General features: G+C 36.2%; 2 protein-coding genes across 3 annotated transcripts in view; one reads left to right on the top strand and one right to left on the bottom strand.

The window, feature by feature from the left end:
* LOC108678822 (allatostatins) overlaps positions 1–11,170 on the bottom strand; it is a 28,928-nt gene extending 17,758 nt beyond the window's left edge. Inside the window, exon 1 of the mRNA XM_018167312.2 lies at positions 11,077–11,170. The gene's annotated coding sequence lies outside the window, so the exon portion shown is untranslated. The remainder of the gene's footprint in view (positions 1–11,076) is intronic.
* A 5,719-nt stretch (positions 11,171–16,889) lies between these two features.
* On the top strand, positions 16,890–22,825 carry LOC108678792 (urea transporter 2). Of its 2 annotated transcripts, none has more exons than XM_047882782.1 (10): positions 16,890–17,120; positions 17,414–17,539; positions 17,860–17,979; positions 19,265–19,419; positions 19,727–19,976; positions 20,654–20,801; positions 21,142–21,326; positions 21,559–21,708; positions 21,888–21,935; positions 22,364–22,825. In XM_047882782.1, exons 1-10 carry the CDS (start codon positions 17,097–17,099, stop codon positions 22,538–22,540), a joined length of 1,383 nt encoding a protein of 460 aa, XP_047738738.1. In that variant the 5' UTR covers positions 16,890–17,096; the 3' UTR covers positions 22,541–22,825. The 2 variants fall into 2 exon arrangements, with proteins under 2 accessions (XP_047738738.1, XP_018022749.1); XM_018167260.2 differs by having other exon boundaries at positions 22,136–22,430.
* The last annotated feature ends 1,733 nt before the right edge of the window (positions 22,826–24,558 follow it).

Here is a 24,558-nt window from a genome sequence, read left to right on the forward strand (position 1 = left end):
TCGCTAGCTGTTGCATCCAGCTCCATCTACTCTCTAGCTGTTGCATCCAACTCCATCCACTCTCTAGCGGTTGCATCCAACTCCATCCACTATCTAGCTGTTGCATCTAGCTCCATCTACTCTCTAGCTGTTGCATCCAATTTCATCCATTCTCTAGCTGTTGCATCCAACTCCATCCATTCTCTAGCTGTTGCATCCAGCTCAATCTACTCTCCAGCTGTTGCATCCAATTACATCCACTCTCTAGCTGTTGCATCCAACTCCATCCACTCTCTAGCTGTTGCATCCAACTCCATCTACTCTCTAGCTGTTGCATCCAACTCCATCCACTCTCTAGCTATTGCATCCAGCTCCATCTACTCTCCAGCTGTTGCATCCAACTTCATCTACTTTCTAGCTGCTGCATCCAACTCCATCCACTCTCTAGCTGTTGCATCCCCATCCACTCTCTAGCTGTTGCATCCAGCTCCATCTACTCTATAGCTGTTGCATCCAGCTCCATCTACTCTTTAGCTGTTGCATCCAACTCCATCTACTCTCCAGCTGTTGCATCCATCCACTCTCTAGCGGATTCACGATGGAACTGGAAATGAAATGTTAGATATATATTCTATAACCGCGGTATGTTAGGTATTGTGGATACTTACTCATATAGCTGACTCTGTCAGGCCATCAAACACTCAAACAAACGCGCGCACTAACTTTCACAGATGATACGTAAGAAGTATTCGATTGAATAATAATAGCGAATCTTCGTTGGCCAGATTCGTAGAATTTTCAACCATGAAGTTTAACGACGACATTTTAATTAAAATTTTACTTCGGCTATTTTTCAACGATGTCAGTTTCCCTAAGTTTGTCTCTAAACACTCTAATGATATATTCATTTGCGGTGACCTTATCTCGTTCCGCCTGATCAAACTTCCGTAAAAATTGCACGAGTATCACAAGCCAAAAATATGCCAAAATATGACACGACTTTTCATTTTCTGATTAAATAACCAACAAATCAATTGAAGGAAAAGTGTAACTTTTAGAGAAATACTCCGCGTCTGAATAATTTCTCTAAAAATAAAGAGCCTATACCGTCATGCCTGGGCCTTTAGAAACCGTACCGAACACACAGATTGAAAGGCCAGTCATTAGATGAGCTACATTGAATCAGGTCCCTGCTGGACATTCATTCTGATCGCCGAGAGCACTGGAAAGAACTAACAGGATCGAGCTTTAAATCTGATCAATTAGTTAATTAGTATTGTCTTATTAGCTCGTTTCATCCATTACAGGCCCGCGCGTTGATGGACCCCACTGAATTGGCTTAAGACCATCGCTGTAACAACAACTTAATTAAGGTCACTATCGTAAAGTGTGCGAACAGTATGAACGTCACTGTTGAAAAAAAACTTATATATATATAAGTTCTATATCGTAAAGTCTGCATACGGTAAGAACATCACTATGAAAACAAATCAAGTCCGTTTTCGTAAAGTCTGCGTAACAACTTAAGTTCATTATCCGAAATCATTCGTAAAAACAAATTCACTGTAAAAGCAACTCAAATATATTATCGTACAAACCTTTATGCGACGCATGGAATGACACCACATCATGTTTATAGCAGCTCGCTTTAAATACAATTTAATTGTCCGTAACCATCGAAAAGTAGTGATCATGATATCAGGGCTACTCGCTAATTTTTTAATTAGATGCGCACATGAAATTTAAAAAATGAATTTAGAAATTGGAACAGGGAGCAAAAATAGTAATCTAGAAGTTGTATAACGGTTGAGAATTTGGCCGCCTCATGCCCTTCAGTGGTTTGAGTTTCATCACGTCTGACCGTCTCACAATGACAAGCTATTAGACGAATTATTGATGTATGCTAATATGAATAATTTCCAAGACCTGCGGATATTTCTCAAAATTATCTGAAATTTGTATATATACATTTCCTCTAATATTTTTGCCAGTAATTTTTTTATTATCCGCGCAAGTGGCCCAAGGACAGAAGCCCGGAACATAGCATATCATCTCGCTACATCATCACCTTATTCAACAGCCTAAAAATGTGACGAATGAATGTCATAATATGTGTCATCTAATATCATCTGATCAGGTAATTAAATCAGAATGAAGCCAGCGTAAAAATCTGGCACCGAAAGTGCATGGGATTTATCGGAGGGAAGGCTTTCTGCGTGTCGGTTATGCCCCCACGCTGCAGGGGGTGTAGCACGTATAACCTGATGAAGTCAATTGATCAATCGCTTTTATTATCGGCTGCCGTGTGGGCGACGGCTTCCTAGAATGTGACAGCTTTTCGGGGAGCCACAAAAATGGCGTGGTGGGCAGATGGAATACTTGAGCACCAAACACGAACTATCGAGTTGCAGGATAAAAATTAAAGTTACAAGAATTAAGCAAGACGGTACAGGTTCAGCTAGGCCGGGGCATGAGGAGATTTAGCTGCCCTTTCGGGGAATATATTGAAAGATTTATGCAGACATAGATGCACAATCTCTTTTTAGCGCATTTTCTCATTTATGGAAAAAAATGCACTATTGAGCTCGCCATGTCCGTCTGTCTGTCTGTCTGTCTGTCCGTCCGTCCGTGACCTCAAGTTTTCGTCGACGAGAAAATGCGCTCTCTGTCACTCACTGCAGTGAGTACTGAGTTATATTTTTTACAAATTTACCGGAGATAATTTTTTTGCATTTTTTGACAACGATATGAATTCAAAGTTTTTTGGAGCATCATTATTGCAAAGTTAGGCTGTCAGCTACGAATGAACGATAGAAACATCGAAATTTCAAAAATACTTCAAAGTGAGTGGCTCATTGAACCTAGCAGTGCTAATTTTTTTAGCAAAACACAAGCTTGGCCGGTGCCTCTGAGTTTGCTTAGAGTGAGGAGAAAAATCCGACGGATGCAAGTGCTAGCGAGGAACGCTCGCAGCGTCGCGGAACTTCGACCGGCAGCTCATATGCGCAAAGTTCATGACTTCATACGAGATTCACTCCGCGTTACCCCTACTCCTGTTTTTTTTTCAGGATTCCAACTTACCACTTCGAGTTAAAAAATTGGTCATTATTGGCATCGTTAAGATATTTCTTTCAAAAATGCGTTAAAAAATCTGTTTCTTATTTGAAACTACTCGTTTGAAACACATTCAATGTTTGTAAAACGTTCACATTTTAATGTTGATAACTATAAAGCACAGTGGAAACGTTGCGCTGCTCCAGGCTTTTATGCAGGAGAAGATGAATACAAGGGTTGGCCCCAAAATTCTCCCAAAGAATATCTATTCGCATTTAAAATCAGCCAAGGTAAAACCTCCAAAACCAAAATCAATACATTAGAGGTAATGATCGGACGGATCTAAACATCAACGCATAAAAATTTTCCATGAAAACTAAACATTTTTGGTGGCCTCTATTCACCTGGCTAATATTTTTTAGGCTTTTAAAATGCGTGAATTTTAGCGAGATTTACTGGGAAATTCATGATTTGCTGGAATTCAGAAAGGAATTACTGTAACTCATCCTCGCCTCAAAAATGCCCCGGACAGTTCAGGTAGAAAACTTTTATACGAGCCTGGATAAAATAAACGAGAAATTTACCAATGTTTGCATTTTATATAATTCTATAATCCACGCTCTTCGATAAAAGCCCAAGATATGTAGGCGAGGCATGCGGTTCAAATGTGCGAACAAAATTATGCAGATGCGGTTATGGCTTATGCGCACATTGATTTATTTCGGTCATATGGTGTTCGATGATTAAAATTAAATTTGAATTAAAAAAATTGAAATTAAATTCGAATTGGAAACTGTCGATTTCGATTAAATTGGAAACAAAAGCTAGTGAAATTTGTTTACTAATTTAGTATTTTATCAGGAAATAATTGACCTCAAAAATTTTGAGCCCTTTGTTATGTTATGAGCAGTAGCTATGAGCAGACATTACGAAACAAGCATTGCAGACGACTACGCACGTTTAGTTTGTTGCAGACGACTACGCACGTATAGTTTGTTTCAAATATTTTCATTGAAGATAATTTTCGTTATTTTTGTTTTCAGACAAGGTATTGTAAAACGTATATCAACGTAGAAAAATTTAATTGAGATCGAGAGAGCGAATGCAGCCAATTAGATGCCATGGGATCACGGAAGGGAGAGTTCGAAAACTTAGCTCGTTAGGTCGTCAGGCTTGTCGATGTGATCGTCAAAACACGGAAACGATACATAATGTTAGGATAAGCGGCCACGTGGAAAGAAGAAATGTTTTCTGAGTCTTATCATCAATGGTTTCTTGTTCATGCATTTTTCATGCATTGTTCATGCAATTCATGCATTACGTATAAATATATCTCCTGGATCAATTTCTAGATCAATACTTCTTCGTTATTAGAAGATTTTACGGCGTTTAAATTTAGTGAACACTCGCTTGAGGAAGTGAGTAAAATTGGAGCTGTATTTTTTCATAAAAAATAAAAAAAATTAAAATGTTAACTCTTGAGTCTTTAAATGAATTTTAATTTTTACCGATCGACGCGGATCCCTGGCAATCCTGTCAACTTTACACAAGGAATGTACTGACATAATTTCCGAGTTAAGACGTTGACGATTAAAACAGTTCTTGTCCTTATTTATTAGGACAAGTGATGGCCCTCAGTGCACCAGTTATTAAGTTATTAATGAAAAAGTAGTTTCTAATGAGTTCCAAAATCATGAAACATGATTTTGTTTCACGCTAATATTGTATTTGAGGCTTGCCAGTAAAATGCAGGATTTTTACTACAATAGTTTATGAAGCGTTAGTTCAAGCCATGCTTCTGATTTTTTAGTTTCGTCTCTCAGGCGATACTTTATATATATGCTGCTTTTTTTATTGAGCGGCCTCTATTTTTTCGAACCAGTAAGAGAACCGCCCAGTACAGTAAGAACGATATATAGTGACAATGAATGGAAATTTTTCGAAAATGTATTGCTTATAATAAATATATATTTAGCTAATTTCATTTATTTTTTTAACCGATCACAGATATTCTGTAGTCATTAGCGTTCAACGGTTAAAATACAAAGTTGTTGAATTTGTTATTAAGCCTTGTAACAACTGCCAATAAGAGATGCGTCATTCGTACTTCGCTGCGTCAAAAGCCCCCTAAACCTTTACCGACCTTACTTAGTCATGATTAACCTTTGGTTAGCCCACGAACCGGACTCCTCAATTGATCGCGAATCATCGATCCCAAGACAAGACTGCATTGCAGAATTCGAAAGCTCACGGCGATTTCATAAATAATCTGCTTCTTATTTCATTGGCACTTGGGGATATTCGTGGCTTGTATGGAAATGCTTTTGATCTAGAATTACTAATATGTTATCAACACCGAATCCTATTTTAATGTAAATATGGGCAAATGTCATCAGTTGGCACCAAATTTCCCGTAAAACGTGACTATTACTCTGTTATGTTTCAAATAAAACGACGAAGGGTGAATTTTTGCCCTGTTTTAACTACTGAATGGGCTTGTACAAATATTACGTTCATTTTTTTGGGAATGGAAAATTATTCGAATTATTGCTAAAATCATCGTAACAATAGCATGACATGGAATTCTTGGTATCAAAGCTTCAGAGGTTGGTTAAGCAGAGTTGATAGACCCGAAGTGTTCTGCATGTGCTTGCTTTTTACTGTTTCAAATTCTCTTCCTAATTAAAGCTCATGAATAAATTAGGCGAAAGAAAACAAGATATCCACTGGATAGAAACCAGCGAGCTCCCTTATAAAAGCTTTCCCATTATACTCCCTTCCTTTAGGATGTTTAATCAGTTTCTTCTTAACCAAAAAATCAGCAAAACGTATACGGTATATTTCTAAAGTTTTTTAAATTTTATTTCTTCTTCAACGTGGAAAAATAGATTCATCGGCAGAAAATAAATATAATTCCAATACTTTTAAAATTAGTATTCAATAATTTTTGATCGGTTAAGGTTGACCACAATAGCTAAAATAATAATTTTTGTGACGGGGTTTGGGAATACATATTTGAGTACACTAAAGAAGCCATATTTAATATTAAATAACTTGCAGTAGCTCTACGAATAATTGGTCGCATTCATAGGAATGTATTAAGACTTTGTATTCATGTAGATTTAATATATGGAATACGAATAAGGCTGTTGAGTGTGGAGGCATCGTGGGGCATAAACATTAAGATATCAGAATCATTTGAAGACACTAGACATTTGCATGCAATAGCTGCAGCCGCAGTTAATCAGGTGAACCTAATATGTCCCTTTTGAGTCCAGCTATACATAAATGTCGCCTTTCAAATTGGCGAGAAAAATTTTGTCGCCTCACGAAATGGCGAGAAAAGTTCGTCTCCTTTCAAAAGTTTTGCTTTTATATGCGTATGAAGATCATTCGTCAAAATGGACAAAAATGTCACCTTTAATTTTAGGCTGCACTATGAACAGATGGACATTGGACATACAGTATATAATTTTTTTCCCAATGAGTAAATTTCCGCAATTGGAAATGGATTCTATGTGATGCTTTGTATTTACAATAAAATTTGTTGATAAAGAGATAAAGGAGTTCGGAGAGACAATTTTTGAAAAGATATAGCAGCGCGGTAGTGTTTCTGTGTAAACTGATTTGCAACTCGAAGTTAAATTTTTCACTTAATAAACGAATTATTTGTTAGTTACCGTAAATAATAGTTAAAACTACGTTTGTCCTTTTTTGGATGTGAAACGTTCTTAATAGCAAGTGTTGTTAAAGATGTGTCTATATATTTATTAAAAAGTAGAAGACATATCGTTTCTCCAATAAAGTATACACTATACACCTTTAAATATGTCTCGATAACTAGACAAAATAACGATAATATATGTCTCGACAAAATAAACATACTTTTCGTTTCTTGCAGCTTTTAATTTTATGGAATTTTATTTCACCGATTATCTGATTTTCCATTGCATTTGGACTATTGCAAGCCAGAGGCAATGCAGTGAGTCATAAATAAACTCAAATTCATAGCAGAAGTGCTAAAAATTTTAGTTTAAATCATTACCAAAGAATCCTAATACAGCAACTTGGAGAAACCCAATGGACTGCTGAAGGAAGCATGTCTGAAGTTGCTTCCAACTTGGAGCGCATTAGATCGTTCATCTGGAGTTTATTGAGAAATTGTACTTACCTCACGAGCGCCTCCAGCGTAAAATTCTGGATACAAAAGATTAATTTTTTTGACAAGCTTTATCATCAATAATTTTTATCAACAGTTATCTACAGTAAATGGTAAATAATATATATTTATAAAACGACTCAAAGCTCATTAATTACATCGTAAAACATATAATTTTTCGCCTTGTGATGGCGGCAGCAGCCGTAGATCGCAGGTCAGTTCTAGAGATCGATAGCTGCTTGTATGGGTTTAGGATTACCTGTGCTCGAATGGGAGGCTATCGCGTCGATGCCTCTGCTTCTTTACTTCTCGTAGCGCGTTGATAATGGAAATAGTACAAAAATCTTTCTTATAATTTTACAATGGTTTGTCATTTGCCTTTTTTGCCAGTCTTTCTAAATGGAATGAGGGATGATTCATAACGTTGAATGCGCAGATTTTTAACCTGTTGGAATATGATTCGATAGTCGGATTCTTTCCCGTTTCAGTTTGTTGTGTAAAATCTATTGCATAGAAAAATATATTTGTCTTGTTTAATTTAAATATAAGATACTTTTAAATATAATGGTATACATATGTTTTATACTATATATCATTGTACTATTTTTCCGCGACATTTTTTTCGAAGTCACGGTTTGATTTTAAGAAGAGTATCAAAAATAACATAAAATTCTAAGTTTTTTAGAATTTTGAACAGTCAGAATTTAAAACAAGAACCTCGATGTCATAGATTGATTAAAAATCTGTATGAAGGCCATACCACTTATTTATAAAGTTATCTTAATTATTTAATTTCTTGATGTTTGTTAAAATTAATAATATGATAATTTAGAGCCCGTAAAATCTCACAGTCACTTCCAATTGCAGTTGGAGAAAATTTGTAGTTATTCAAATGAATTTTCGAACGAATATATGCAAAAGAGCATAAATTGTACTGCAAGCTAAACCAAGGGTGAAAATTGCAGAATTTGCTCATGAGATAATAAATAACAATTTGCTAGCAGATCCATCAGTTAGTTTTCAAGTTCCACCATCCGAAATTGGCAAAAAATCTCAGTCATTTGTCAATTTCTGATCAGAGAATATTTTCTCGGCGAGCAATCGTTGATCTGAAAAATTTTAGCAGAGGAGAAAAAATTATGCATTGACACATGTAGACGGGAGAGAATTTTTATTCTGAGGAAAGTTTCAATCTCGACGCTGTGATGAATCAGGAAGAATGCTGTTTTTTTCGGAACGTACCAACTAAAGAAAAATCTACGGCTGCAAATCGTGAATGAATAGCTCTCTCATCTGACCCAACTAAAGAAGAGAAGCTGTTAGAATTTTCATCAGGAATTGAGAAAATTTTTTTATTTTTTGTTTTGGTGGGAATATTCTAAATTACTTGCCCCCGCAACACCTTCAAGGATTTTTCCTGAAATGGTGTTTATTACTATAACTAATTTGAGCTGCACTGAAAATATTTGGTATTCGCAGCCAGATTATTGCCAAAAAGTTGCTAAAGGTCAATTGGAAATTGCAAATTCCAAGAGTTCCATCTGTCCTGCAATATAAATTTAGTTGGAATTTCACTCTACACAAGTTGTCATAAGTTCATACTTGTTAAATTTTAGGATCATTTATTATTGCATGTTAATCTTTGTTGTACCATGTTAGTCAACATGAAAATATTGATCTGAATGAATTTTAGGACACAGTGTTGAAAAAATATCTGTTAAGATTTCTGTAATAGTGAAACTTGACTTTAAAATGTAGCATTCATGAAGACCGAAACATTTGTTCAAAATACTCGGGCTGGTACTGGCATTCAACTCAACCTTAACTTCAGCTTAATGTAGGCAAAGCCTTGGTTTTTCCTTTATGCATGGGATTCTTTCTATCAATTTACATTACGTACTAATTGGTATTTTGATTAAAGATTTCATCTGCCACACCAAACGCTATTGTTTTGCTCTTAGGAATTAGATTCCCAGTAAGGCAAATGGCATCAAGCGTTCCATAGGCATAATAATCATCCGTGACGTCACTGGGGTTCGCCTCTGCCAACACGTCAAATGAACTCACTCTCAGTTACTCATAGATTATTTCCATGGTTATCATAGACTGAACAATACTTCTCAAAAACAATTCAAATATTATTACGCCGATTCCTATGCGAACGGTGGCAAAGGCTTCGACAGCAACAGAATGTAACAATGAGCGTTCCTATAGTAATGCAAACTATCTTAACGATATAATGCCCCAACGAAAAAACGATAAACCTACCAAATTTTAACCGAATTCTACTGGATACTACTTCATGGAATATCAATGGAGACCAATCGGTGTATTAACTTTATTTATTTTCATCAACGGAGGCGTCATCAATGCACCATATTGGTGCATCACTTTAAATTCGTGTAACTAGTTTGCGATGACGAGAAAACGCAAAAAATATATCGAGAAAAGGACGTTTAGTTAAAATGTTCAACTATAACTTTTGAATCCTGTTATCAAATTTCTTCTTTATTCTTTGCGATGAAATCTGGATGACATAAGATTGGTCTAAGATGATTTTTACATCCTAAATCAAATCCTTCTCATTCAATATAGTTCGATTGAAGCAAGGAGGCTATAATACTTTTGTGTATGGTGGCCTTATGTATCAAATGAGTCCAAGCCTTTAAAAAAAATACACACACGAGTTATTCATACGTTAATTTTATAAATTTTTGAAATTTTTGAAAGTTAGTTTAGTAGCTCAAAAACGTTCAAATTTCTTCATAAAGAGTGGTTTTGACTTTGAAACTCTTTCACTGTGATAATAATATCATTAGTAATGTGAAAGTTGTTTACGATGTAGAGCTTCTCCGCGTTTCTAATTACTCGCGCGTACATAAAAAACTTCTAACGAAATGAGGTCATAAGTCCAGGTTTTCAAAGCAGATGTATGATGTCACCAAGATATCAGACCAAGATTATTCGGCTTGGGTTTTAAAATTTAATTTAGAATAGAATGCTCACAGTATTTGAAAATTTCAAAACAATAACGAACTTTAAAAAAAACGCGTTGCAGAATACATGGACTAAAAATCATTACGAAACATGCCCAAAAAAATTTGAGCAATACTTCGAAGTTTGTAAAAACTTGAATGAAACTAATTAAGCCTTTGTTTTCCTGTAACCAACGATTGTACAAAGTTTATAATGATTGCTGCTGAATTGAAAGCCTGTCCGCCTTGGCAAAAAATCTCCAGGTAGCTTGCTAACATTTTTTTTGCAGAAGGAACTTTTTTTTTAAGAATTTGCGACTTTGTTCTGGAGAAAAATATTTAGGTTAAATATTTTTAATTGACTTTTTTTAACCTAATATTTAGGTTAAATATTTTTTAATTGAAACTTGCTAAAATTTGCAAGTTTCCACATGTTGTTTGGGAATTACATGATATTTTGGCAATTTTGGGACAAATTAATTATTCTCCATAAAACATTTGAAGTTCCTCCAAATTTCCCCATAGGATATTTCAAAGCAAAACACCGTTTTCTAAAGTTTTACCATAACGCAAAAAGTAACGCAGCCGTATCATCATTTCACGGAAAGGAATGAAAATTTCGGAATATATATAAACTTTTAATTAAAAGTCTCAACGTATATAAGAAAGTTTTTAACGCGTTTTGCAGTTAAATACCTTTTAATGGTAGAAATTTTTATAACATTTTGTTGTTATTTTTTCAGTCGTAGTTGCGTGAAATTCAATTACGATATTCCGTTGAACAATTACTATTTTTTAACAGTCAGTAGGACATCGTTACAATGCTCGAAAATTCTAAAAGTCTACGGTTAACGAACCGAACATTTAAATATCTCATAACGTCTAACACTCAGCCAGAATTGTACTTACTTTTTGAAAGGGTGCAAAAGTGAGAAGTTGGAAGTAACAGGTGAGTGAGGAGTAGGATGAGGAGGAGGTGTTGAAGACCGCGTCACCGTCACCAGCGCTACTGCAGAAGTGGAACGACGCAGGCAGGTCCCGTGCTTTTATAGGCGCAGCGGCCCACGTGTTGCACGGATACCCCACATGACGTGACTCCTCGGGGCGCTACGCACGATCCCCCGCGTGTCGTGGGCCACAGCTTGTAATAAATAAACAAGCACTACCGTGTGATCATAAACATAAATTAGTTCAATCTTTGCCCCCACGGCCCCGAATTGAGCATCGGATCCTCTACACTGGCCATAATTTGTACGCTGAAGCTTGGGTTGCCGACAGCTGAAACGTCATTAGAGACGAGCATGGCAGGCTAGGATGACTGGCACAATTGTGACTTTCTCTTTAGGATCTGAACTGTGAATTTAGCATCCATGTCACTGAATGATTTTCAATACCTGAAAACAAAATTTACACTGTTTTGTTTCAACTGAGAAATATAAATTAAATTCACTTCCTACTCCCAATAAGAAAAAATTCTTACTCTTCACATTGTGGTCAATTGAATTTTAATCCAAGTTTAAAATTATAACATAATTGTTGAGTTTTTATTTGCTGGAGTCTTGACAAGATTGCGATGAAAATAAATAAATAGGAACTACTATTAAAACGTTCAAAAACAAGGTAAGATTTCCAAAATAAATGAATGAAGAGTCGGAACGCGTACATCTACTGTGACCAAATTTGAACCAGAAAAATACCACCGAAAATCATCGAGCAAAAAAGACTGCCATAAGTAGAAACTACGCAATGTTTCGATGACAAAAAATATGGTCATTGTCAACCATTTAATAATAATATAGAATATATGGATGACATCGACGGAGTTGTTTCCAAACAGCAGACTGAAAACGGTCTTCAAAACGCAGACTTAAATTTTGAACGCCATCCATAATTACAACCAAAAACAAACATATTCGCCAGAATATGATGCGTATTTTCAGTAATATCCTTGAGATATTAAGACAGAATAAAACAAATCTGTAATTTTTTCCGCTAAAAATTTTAGGTCATCCTCTAGAATCTCAGACTAAAGATTAGGCATCGACGCTAAAAATGTTTATATATTTTCCAACATAATTAGCAAATTATAATTTGTGTAAGCATGTTCTAATCACGTTGCCCGATGACATTCAGAACCTCGTAAAAATGGTTGCTTGGCGACCTTATTAATTCCGAATTACTGAAATCTTACTCTTTAATGAGATCCGCTTGCTGACTGTTAACAGTGATATAAGATTCCTTACTTTTCATACTTAGCACAGATTACGGAGAATCTATATAGGGCTCTAATACAAAGGAAGAAGTGATCAATTTATTGTTAGCGCCATCGTTATTGTAGGAGATTGCAATTAGGATTACCGTTGATATTGTTTATTGCAGAACATGAGTAATATTGTTCGTATATCAACCTCCACTACTCCATAAAGTAAGATAAATTCATTGGAACAACATTCAACGGCTATAAATTAGACGTAAAACTAGTAAGCATGAGAAGTTAATTTTGAGTCATCACCGCATGTTCTCGAAATAAAACATTTCGGGCAATACTGATCCTCAAGAATACCGTATCGGTTCTTCACTCCATTTATGGACCCAATGAACATTCATCTCTCTAAGGGAACCTGAAACTAACATTGTTAGGGAACACCGAGCCGATGCTGCCAAAATTTGTGAAGTTTTAAACGGAGAAATTAGGTGTCGAATTCCTATTCGTATATTCTGTGAATTTCAGCATTGGCAAAGCCATTGAAATTTTTATTTAGAAAATCTTATTTTCAGTAAATCTTCTTGCGTCACCTAGGGTCATGACCGTCAATAATTAACAAGTTAGTCATTGCATCACAATGTATTTTGAATCACTTAGATATGAGAACAAAAAAATATCAATGAAGATTCTCGTACCATCCTCGAAAAGCACCCTAATTGTGTCTCATTTACCATTGTGTAGGGTAATGAGACACATAATTGTGTCTCATTACCAGAGGCTAATTTGCAAACGAAATGATTTTATTTTCTAGAGTCTTAATGATGAGATTGTATGGCCACTGTGAGATCAATGCTGAGCCACCAAAAGGAGTTCCATGGCAGTTTATAACGAGACTCTGGGAGTTGTATTGGTTCAATTATCTGGTTAATGTCATGCATGGAGGTCTTGTTCGAACATTTGTCTAGATGACACGGAGCTCATTTGACTGGGCATTGTATATATATATCTGGTTAGTTTGGTCTAGGCTAGTATAGATTATCTTTGTAATATGAGAATCCCGTTATTCCAAGTTTCGTCGTCCCGAATCAAGTCAATACTTTTGAAACTTAACTATCGTAGTTAAGAAAAAAACGTCTGAAAAAAATATTGAGAAAATAATAAATGAGCCCTCTCGGAAATGAGTACATAGAAAAATGTGTACATAGGAAATGAGCCTTCTCTGCTCACTCCCTCAAAAACTGTTTTCGAGCCTGTAAAGAATTATGTATTTTCGCGCCTACTTTTCACCTTGAAAATTGAATTCCGGTAATCACTAAAGTTACATTCACTTTCTGTTTAACGATCCACTAATCAGGCGTAAACCATAACAAACTCAAGGCATTCGGTGACGAGATGTTGTGTAGCATCTCATCACGCTCGTGTTCAACTTCATGTTATACATATTCACTACAAACTGGTATAAGCTGTCAATTATTATGTTATTGACTGTAGTGTATCTGACCTAAAAATACGATGAAAATATCATTTAACGAGCATCAAAATGGTACTCCGTATGAGAATGATCAAAAAACATCCTGTCATTAACAATGCCATCTGCATAATTTTTTAATCTGTTACTTAAATTAATTGGATACTTACATTTACTTTCGAGAAGTCGGGTTTGATGTAATGATAGTCGGGTTTGCATGTCATAATTAATTAATTTACTTCTTTACTGAACAGACTTTACTTCATGGATCTGAAAAATTGATTTTGAAACAACAAGAAAATTGTGAGATTCTCATAACGAATAAAGTATAAAAAAATTCAAGCAATTTTTCTGCTGAATCTTTAAGGTAATTCAGCCCCGTTCATAGGCCATAGCTGTCACAGACTTTCTTCACCAACCTAACTAGCCTATGGGATTGATAATATTCAAATGGGGAGCTCTTTATTAAATTATTTTGTTACAATAGGGCTGCTAAGTTTTTCTCAAGGAAATAACTTATTTTATTAACATAAGAAACGATTAAAGGAATTGAGCAAAACGTCAAATTCGAGCTAATCTAAAACGCAAATGCATCGGCTTGAGCTAATTATCTCTTTCAAGTCAGACAGAATCTCACTGAGCAAATCGCAAGGAAATCAAATACCTAGGGTTTAGCATTTGTTTGGTGCCGTGTTTGGGAGCATAGGACGTGAATGGTAACAAAAATCGCTTGATATAATTTTTCAGAAAAAACTCTGAGTTTTGCAAGGCTTTGACTTGGAAATTTTCTGAGTTCGATCTGGATATTCCTCGACGGTAAAGCAGTAATCGGTTATTAAAAAATGAGAGTGGGGTAATGAATGAAATTTTTTGCTTTTTGTATATATCTAATTCTTAATGCTGACTATAGAAATGCAAAAACCACCCGAAAACCACACATTTTGAAACTCTGATCGAGGCATGATCTGGTGAAAATATATATTTTTTCGGTTTCCAGTCCGATGATGAAATGCCTGCAACTTGGAATTAGGAGCATTTAAAAAAGCTTAATCACCAAATAGAACACTTAAATATGGTCAATGTCTGTAATTTTTACAGAATTGGCATTCATTCATAAAACCAACACGGAGAGCTTGGAGTATAATCACTTCCAAGGTCCGTATGCAGCGTAAGGTACGCGTTTATTGTGCTCTTTTATTTTTTACACAAGATAAGCAATCGCTTACCAAGTCAAGGCTCAGCTGCCTGCTGTTACAAAGTATTGTAGCCCACGTGTTTTCTGATCAGTTAGACTTTGGTTTTCAGGCAGTGAATGGGACCGTTAGCGGTTGCTTCGATTGTGATTTTAAAATATATTATTTAAATAACCAAAATGATAATAAATAAAATGTAATTCAATTTTTTGAACGTATTCACGGTATTGAGAATTAATAAGTCCGATACGTCTGTTTTTTATTTCTTAATTGGCCCTCATTTATTAATACATCGGTATGAATAATTCATGAATATCTACAGTGCAGATGACTTAACTTTAATGGTAGTCTCGTACTAGGAAACATGCTCAAGCGGTTGTAAATATGCTCGGTCCAACTTACTTGCAATCTCGTTGAGATTCACGTACCATCCTCCAGAGAGCGCTACTTGCCTTGTAATTCTTAAAATTATCTTAGTTTTCAAAGAATTATTCAGAACAACAAGCTTCTTGACGCCATTGTACAACTGAATGTGCCACATGCAATGCCGGACATATGGGTTAACTTGAATCAAATACACTTCGTTTAATTCACTTTTTTCATTCTTTGTTGGTAATTAATTCATGTGAGGTTGTTTTCCTACCTTGCACTGTTGGCTGAGTTCAGTCGAAGACCGATCATTGAGTGGGTAACACATGGTCATGACAGTGCCCACTGACCGGCAAACACTTTCTCACACATAGAAGCCGTGTTTTAATGAATTTATATCACTTGTTTGCTTAAATCGCAAATTAACTAAGAATTTAAAAGCAAAGAAAAGTCCACAAAATTAATAAAGATATGAATTTTTGTGGACTTTTCTTTGCTTTTAAATTCTTAGCCGTGTTTTCTCCCAGCAGTTGCCATGGTCTTAAACTGCATGCATATTGTAATACGAATAAATTTTTTTCGATTGCAAATCATTTTGTACTAACAAATAGTTGATGTGACGAGGATTTGAAAACAATCTCTGAACTGTTTTCTTTTTATTGACGCATAAAATGATATATTTTACTTAGGAAAGGAAACGAATGCCGGAAAAGGTGGAAATTCTTTAAAAATATATATTTATAAAATTTACAAATTGATCCTCCCATATTATTAAAGGCTAACCTAAAATGAAACAGTTATGCCTTCAGCTTTATTTTACCTGTAAGAATCCAGCGTAATAATGATTTTTTATGCATTTCCGTAAAAAACTTCAGTAATGTGGTGTGTGCATCTCTCTATTACATTAAATTTTTTGTCAAAATGTTCTCTTGAACATTAATTATTTTATTTAATTTTTACGTCGAAGTATATTGTAACTTTTTTTCTAAAAAATGAAAACTGTTGCATCGAAGAATGCTTGGAATTTAAATTTATTCAAACTTTTGCACGTATAATTTTTTATACATAATTTTATATCAGAATTGGTGGATTTAAGTGACAATTATAGTATATGATTAAAGTAGGACAAAAAATAAGCAATTGTTTTTTTTTTGTATAAATCTGTTTTACAAATTAGAGTTGTGCACACCTAATGTTCTATATTGAGTACACGTGGAAATACTTTAAAATTCTAATTAAGTTCGGCGTCTTACGTGACTAGGCAAGCGAAGAACGTATAATTCAGGCCAATTAACAACAACGCCTGGCAACTTCAGACTCAAACTCTAAACTAACAAACAGAGCTCATACGGAAACGTAATACTGTTTGTCAACAATTTTATTATAGGACATATTTCGCAAAGTCAATATTTTTTTCTTACGACTTACAGTAATGACATTAATGTTAAAAGATTACAACATTTATGTTTAATATTTTTCTACGTTTCAGGTCACATTATAACATGTAGAAATTTAAATTATAAAAGAGTGATCAAAATCATTCATAGAACACGTAAATTTCTCAATCACTCGCCATTTGTTCAATTGCGGAGAAATAATCTATTTCAACCTTGTTAATTACAAAAATATACGCTTTTTATAAGACACTGAAACCTGTTGAGCGTGCTAAATTAACTTATATAATATTACATCTATGGCCAATCGACGTAATTCACAGGTAATTGTGAAACACATTACTGCTCGCTATTATTTCCCTATTATTGCAAACATAATGGCATTTTCACAATTATTGTATAGATAATATGCAAGTACTTATATTATTTAGTCAAATTGAATCGCATTTTCACGTAAACTACATGAGCCAAAATTGAAGACCCAGTAAAATAAAGTAAAGAAATTTATTTACATTTTCTTTGCTAGTAAATTCATTGATTGATAATAATATATGCATACATTATTACTAATGAAGTCATAATCGTTACTAGTCGTTCTAAGTAATTCATAATTAAGGTTCGCAAATGGCTGCGATGGTTCGGGGACATGAACGCCATCCGCTGCTTCCTCTTCAGCAAGTCTTGGTGGTCGCCCTGGTTCCCAGCAAAGTTGACGAACGCTGTTTTGCGTGCGTTCGGAGTCGTGAGTATCGATAATTTGGATAAAAACACAAACTCGGGTTTTATTAGTTGTGACATCATACCATTCTTGATTTCCAAAAATTATTCATTCGAGTTCCCAGATCTGTGCAGCGGAAGATTTATATTAAGCCTAAAATATCACTGTTGGAAATAAATTACAGGGAAATTCAGAGTTTTCTCAGTACCTTACATTTGCATCTCCAGATGCTAATAAGATTCTAATTGAAATTAATTTTGCAGTTTGTAGTCTTTATAATTTTTTGTACTAAAAATGTACCTAATGTAGAGATAATAATGAGACTTGGTATCGAATTCATGGAGGTGGCGTTTGCTAACAACCCGCTGTCGGGTTTTCTCATCATGGCGGCCATGATGGCAAGCGACGTTATCGTTGGAGTAGCTGGCCTCTTATCTGCAACCGTGGCAGTAATATGCAGCAAAGTGAGTATACAAAAAAAAAACTACTTGGACTCAAAACCACGTGTTTACAGGACTCAAAACCACGCGTTTACAGGACTCAAAACAACGTGTTTACAGGACTCAAAATCACGCGCTTGCATGATTCAAAATCACGTGTTTACAGGACTCAGAATTACGCTTTTACAGGACTCAAAACCAAGTGTTTGTATGACATAAACCCACGTGTTTACAGGATTAAAGCCACGCGTTTGCAGGACTCAAAACCAAGTGTTTGTATGACATAAACCCACGTGTTTACAGGATTAAAGCCACGCGTTTGCAGGACTAACCAAGTGTTTGCATGACATAAACCCACGTGTTTACAGGATCAAAGCCACGCGTTTACAGGATTAAAACCATGCGTTTACAGGACTCAAAACCACGTGTTTACAGGACTCAAAAACCACGCGTTTACAGGACTCAAAACCACGTGTTATGAGATCCAGCGAGAAGATCAGCTCACGTGAATGAACACACATGTGTTACCCTCAGCAAGCCCTGTAATATGTATAATTTGTCTTACTAATTATATGTATATACCGTACCTGAAAACTTTCATAGCAAATGAAAGACACTTCCATAAGCTTACCGAAGGCGATAGTGCTTTCGATATAATATGCGATAGTGCTTTCTGTTTAGACTACGATAGACTCAAACGTCAGCTTCCCAGTCATTGATAAGTTATCAGTAACTAAATACCGCAACGTGGGAGAACTACTCATCTGGCGGACATCATCACATCATCTGATACTAAAAAATTCATATCGCGTGATGGCGATTTCATTGGTTATTATAGGGAATGTTAGTATAGTTGGGTATTATAAGCTCGTTAATTTTAAGAAATTGAAATTATTTTATGACTAATTTACAATTTAAATTTTCGAATGGTATTTATAATAATACCTAACGTCTGTAGTTTTTTCACTCAAAAATTTTAATTTTAAGAGTTGAAAAACGTGCACTTTACTCTATACCTACATTATTCGTATAGAATAGGGGCTTCAATTAAATTCTATCAATTATGTTCGTAAAAAATATTGAAGATTGGTTCAATATTGTCAAAAACGTCTAATAATATTTTGCAAGCCACAATATTGTGTAAAAATATTGACTGTCAAGATTCTTCATTTTCGTGTAGATTAAACATTTTTGAGGGACTTCACATAAGATTCTTCACTCATATAACTCTTCGTGTTCATGTCGCTCTAAGAATTCTTCACTCATATAACTCTTTGTTGCTCTAAGAAATCTTACTGAACCTGTTTAGCTGCAAGGAGCTCCCGACCACCTGGTATGCGATGGCCTGACTGCCTTCAACTCTCTTCTGGTCGGCGCCATATGCACCGCAGTCTTGCCAGACTTGCTGAATCTCAAACTGCACTTCTATCATGTTCTCCTCTCCATCCCCATCTCAATAATAACGTAAGTTTGTGTTATTTGGTACATTTGAAAATAATGTTCCGCTTTCAGCAATGCTGGCGTCCAATTTTAATCAAGCATCAATCTTGTTTAAGTTCCTGTCGCTTCATGCACTCAGATGTGAGATTCACGGCAAATTGCTTTCAGCTGAAATCAACTTGGAATTCAATTACCATTTTTCATTTTCCTCCAAATCATTTTTTCGGCTTCCAATGTAGATGTTATGTGGACCTAAGACTAAACTCGTTAAAGAGCTCCAGTCGGTTATCATGCAGTACACACCCTTTAACCTTGTTAACTTTGAGTGCAGATGCTATGTGGACCTCGGACTAAGCTCGTTAATGAGCCCTTGCCAATTGCCGGCGCAGTCCATACCTTTTAATCTGGTGGCGACAGGCTTGGTGCTTAGCTTGAGAGGCCGCTTGTATGGTTATGGCTTGAAAATTCACGGCATTGACACGCAGGGGCATGGACAAATGTACGACGATGCATTCAGAACACTTGCGCAAGATATAACAGAAGTCTTTGAAGGGGATCAAACTGAATTGCAGTGGGTAAAGGTAAGAGTACATAAAAAGAGTACATAAAATGTTAGATGGATTAATTTAATTTATTATGATCTTTGCGTCCGAATAGCTTAACGTGATATTTTAGTAGGAAGATTTCAGTTAAAATAGTGCATCCTAAACTATTCGCACATTACCGACTTAAATATCATTATCGTAGGAACATATTCAATTATTTTACTGTAAATATTATTCAGCTCGATTATCGCTCTGATGAAGCCGAAACCGCATTAATTTCATTTAACAAACGAGTTATTCGTCGAGTATTACTAGGTCACATGAAGAAATAATTAACTTGTTCGGAAAATTTTGAACGTATTATCTCTATACAAAGCGATGAAATAACCGTCGTATATATCAGTCGTATCAAAGTCTCGTTAACGAAAGATATCATCCGTTGTTGAAGTTTTAAACTGTGGAAACGGATCAATTGACCGTCACCAATGCTACCCGAGTCTAGAGGCCTGTGAACGTTCCTTCAGAAACCGAAATGGTTACGTGTTCGTAATTCCGTCAGGCAAGCACTGGCGGTTTTTCAAACTAAACTCACCAATCACATACGAGAAAGCGGCTGCTACGTGTACTTACGCGAGTTTAGATATTAAGGCTCCTGTAGCAGGAGATACCGGCAGTCCACAAAAGGCTAAGTCCATCCCTGGTACACGCATCAGGTGCTGGAGGGCAGCGTGCTGGCGGCGGGACAGGTGTACGGAGCTGGCAACATGGCGTCGTCCATTATAATTTGGCTCGCCTTCTTCCTTTACTCTCCCATCTTATCTGTGGTTTTCTATCTCGGAAGCATCATCGGCAGTTGTCTAGGTAAGTTTTATTCCATCAATAGAATTAGAAGAACATGCTCAACTCAGACGTGTAATAGTTGTCTACAACTACAAGCTACTTTTTGCGACAGTGACTTCGAACTAAAACATCAATAATGAAAATAAAAATGGAAATATTTTTCTTAGCAATTTGAACAGACTAAAAATCTCAATTGGCATTTGAAATTAATTTCTTCAAACCCCTATTCATTAGCATGTGTAAGGATAGCAAACCCCTATAAATTCCAGTAACCTATATTGTCGCAATGATTTGCTTCTCATAGAAATTTATAAAATTATTTTTATCTCAAATAAGAATAAATAAATTACCAACCTTTCAGCTGTTTTCCTAAGCCCCGGCAGCTTGTCTGAGGTGTACGCGGGTTTGTGGAGCTACAACAGCATGCTGGCTGCCGGAGGTTCAGTCTTCTTCCTGCAGCCGTCGTTGCATGTAGCGGTAGTTGCCGTACTCGGCGCCTGCATGGCCGTCTTCACCCAGGCGGCAGTCATGAATATCTTTGCACCCGTGAGTGCTTGCGGGAACTGAATAATAGATTTTTTTATGAAAGCAGTTTTTTTAGAACCCTTACAATGCACAACCTCTTACGGTTGTGTGAAATTGGAACTAAAGTAAAGAGGAATGTTATTACTATTAGATTTAATTCATCATTTGACACACAAACTTACATTATAAAATTATATTGTTGTCGATAATCTGGCCATGAAAACTAAACCTTTTTTTTTACTTCCCATTTCAGACGCAGCTACCAGTGCTTTCGTACCCTTTCAACGTTGTCATCACGATATTGCTTGCAATCTCAACCCAGAGAGGAACAACCCTCACAATGCTCACCAATAGAAGCTTTCCAGAGCAACACATTTATGAACGTCTCAAAGGAACATGCGAGGTATTTATCTCGGATGAATTTTGCTGTTTCAGTTTTATTTGTCACTGAAAACTATTGCTTGAGGACACAGTTTGATAACGGTTCGTGGGAACAAAATTAACAAAAAAAAAATAATTTAGAAAAAATTCCCAGGCCATATACTAGGTAACTAAAAGACATTGATTGCTCTTTCTTTGCAGGCTGACAATAATGCAGATGAAAATGCGCCCGAGATGAAGCCTTTCCAGGTCTGAAATTTGACATTAATAAGTCAATTGTTCACGTAGCAATTCTAGTTGTTTAATGATACAATTTTAATTTTCTCGTATATACGGGATTGCAAGGATGACGTCATGGCCCCAAATCGCGAGATGCAATATGGGTACGGCCGCCATATTTGTTGCATGGTCTAGCTTTCGCCTACGTGTTCAATCTACTGCGCTTCCAGGTCTGAAATTTGACATTAATAAGTCAATTGTTCACGTAGCAATTCTAGTTGTTTAATGATACAATTTTAATTTTCTCGTATATACGGGATTGCAAGGATGACGTCATGGCCCCAAATCGCGAGATGCAATATGGGTCGGCCGCCATATTTGTTGCATGGTCTAGCTTTCGCCTACGTGTTCAATCTACTGCGCTTGAAGTTTAATCTTATTGAAGTTTTTGCTTGAAGATGGGACGCTACTGCGCCGTTGTTGGATGTACCAGTCGTTCTCACGACTATTTAAACAGAAAACTTGGCAATGGAATGCGTTTCTTCAGTTTATCAGCAGTGAAGGAAGGCCAGGGCAGCGATGTTCTCAACGTTATCACAAGACGTCGACAAGTGACTGTTGTTTTCTCTCTGTAACTTACAATGACATCGACTTTGAATAACACCGCTGCAACATGTGTGCACGTCTCTCCAACCCCTGCCACAGTCGCAGTGAGCTGATATGATGGTGCCGTCAGCATCAGCAATGACCCAAGGTTTCAGCAGTTTTTCATTCAGCCGCATTGAGTGCAACACCTGAAAGCAGAAAGTTTTGAATGTCACTGTAATATTTGAAATACCGTACTATATATTTCACTGGGGCAAAATCTGTTACGTGCCAGTAGATAAGCTACATAAGTAAGAATAAAAAGTAATAATATTAAAAGGATAAATAATAATAATAATAATAATAATAATAATAATATGTTAAAATATAAAATAAAGTCTTGAAAGGTGTAGAATTCTTCCAAGGTGTATTGGCTGACACTAAACACTTGGTAGTGATCAACATCGTTATTGTCGAACAATTTTCTTAAATACCGGTCTCTCGCTGAAGGAGGGGGTTTAGCTTAGTCCTTTCTGCTTTGCTCTTTCTTTCTCCATTGCCACCAAAACATCCAAACGAGTAGGAATGAAAGAGTAAGGTAAGGCGCGAGTGTGAAACAGTGACAGTGACAAACTTTCTACTTGAGTGCTATTAGTGACTGAATTGACATGTGTACTCGTACTTCGGTTGAACCGCTTCAGCGACAACTGGCTTCGTTTTTGTACCAAACTGAGAACGTTTCGAAACCTGCCACGTTATCTCATGAAACCCCTTTAATCTCTCGACAATGTTGTAAAAAGTTGGGGAAGATGTGAATTTTTCATCCTGTTCACTTTTAAGGTGGTTTTAATGAAAAATTCATGGGTGAATTTGGCTTACTAGCACAGAATATAAAAAATTAACTATGAAAAGCCAATTCGCTTGCAATGCATCTGCAAAAGTTACTGTAGCCTTGGTAAAGCATTATGCCGAGCCCTGACCCGAGGGTCTAAGTTCCAATCCTGCGCTCCAGCACTGACGAGGGTAATGTTAACACGTTGATCATTGTTCTATATTATTTATATCCAAATGAAGGTTGTTTACCGAAGCTATACAATGGAATATCCTACTCGGTGACGGTAACACACAACGGTGCCGGAGTAAGCGTTAACGCCGACCGTCCTAACTTGACAGACTCCTTCCCTAAGCTGTAGCCTGTAGGATTATGTACTTTATCTCGAGAAAGCGTCGTGCACCGGTGATCGTGTTATTTTAATGATGCTAACAAACAGTAACTGTAATCTAACTTATTTTTATTGCAAACCAAAATACGCAAATATATAAATAAATATGTTTTTTATTGTAAATAAAATAGGAAAAGAAAATAGATTTCGCACCATTTCAAACATAAAATATCCTGGCAAGCTCCGATCTGCGCTAACAAAACTTTGATTATACTATTGCAAAGGCATAATTGATTAGCTCCTCGTTGGGACTCAAACAATGAAATCGGGATCAGCGGCAGAAAGTGATATCGAGAAAAGGTATATGGGGAAAGAATAGCAGCAGTAAGGCACTCTGAAAGTCGTGAGCGTGTGTTGTAGCTAGGGTCGTCAAATAAACTGTTAAGTGTTTACGTACTACAGTACAATCAAATTCACATTGAACTATTGTATTGTCAATAGTATGTCATGTAAGGCCAGAAAACCTTTTTCTTTCAGTTGTCTAACAGATTCCACCAAATACAGTTCCCCAAACCTATAGTCTCGTCTCTGCCCATCTTCCTTCTTAGCTTGGACTTTGAAGTCATATGACTAGCAAACGTAAGCATCAGATTGGCGTAATAGCGACCAAGATATAACATAACCTAGTGATCTCGGCGCTGCAGTGTAGGCCTGATGTGGCCTGTCGCCGATTCTTTTCCTTTTCGTGCCTTGTTCACAGAAGATCTAAAATCGTGTCATTTGACCGTATCTTTTCACAGCTGACGAAAGTTTGAAATAGCTACTCGACTTCCACCGGGTTCGATATGGTGCTAGGCATTTCAAATCTGAACATATATTTTTCCATAGCTTTATCTAGTCTGTTC

The sequence above is a fragment of the Hyalella azteca genome, unplaced genomic scaffold (assembly GCF_000764305.2).
Source record: "Hyalella azteca isolate HAZT.00-mixed unplaced genomic scaffold, Hazt_2.0.2 contig11277, whole genome shotgun sequence".
Taxonomy (NCBI): Eukaryota; Metazoa; Arthropoda; class Malacostraca; order Amphipoda; family Hyalellidae; genus Hyalella; species Hyalella azteca.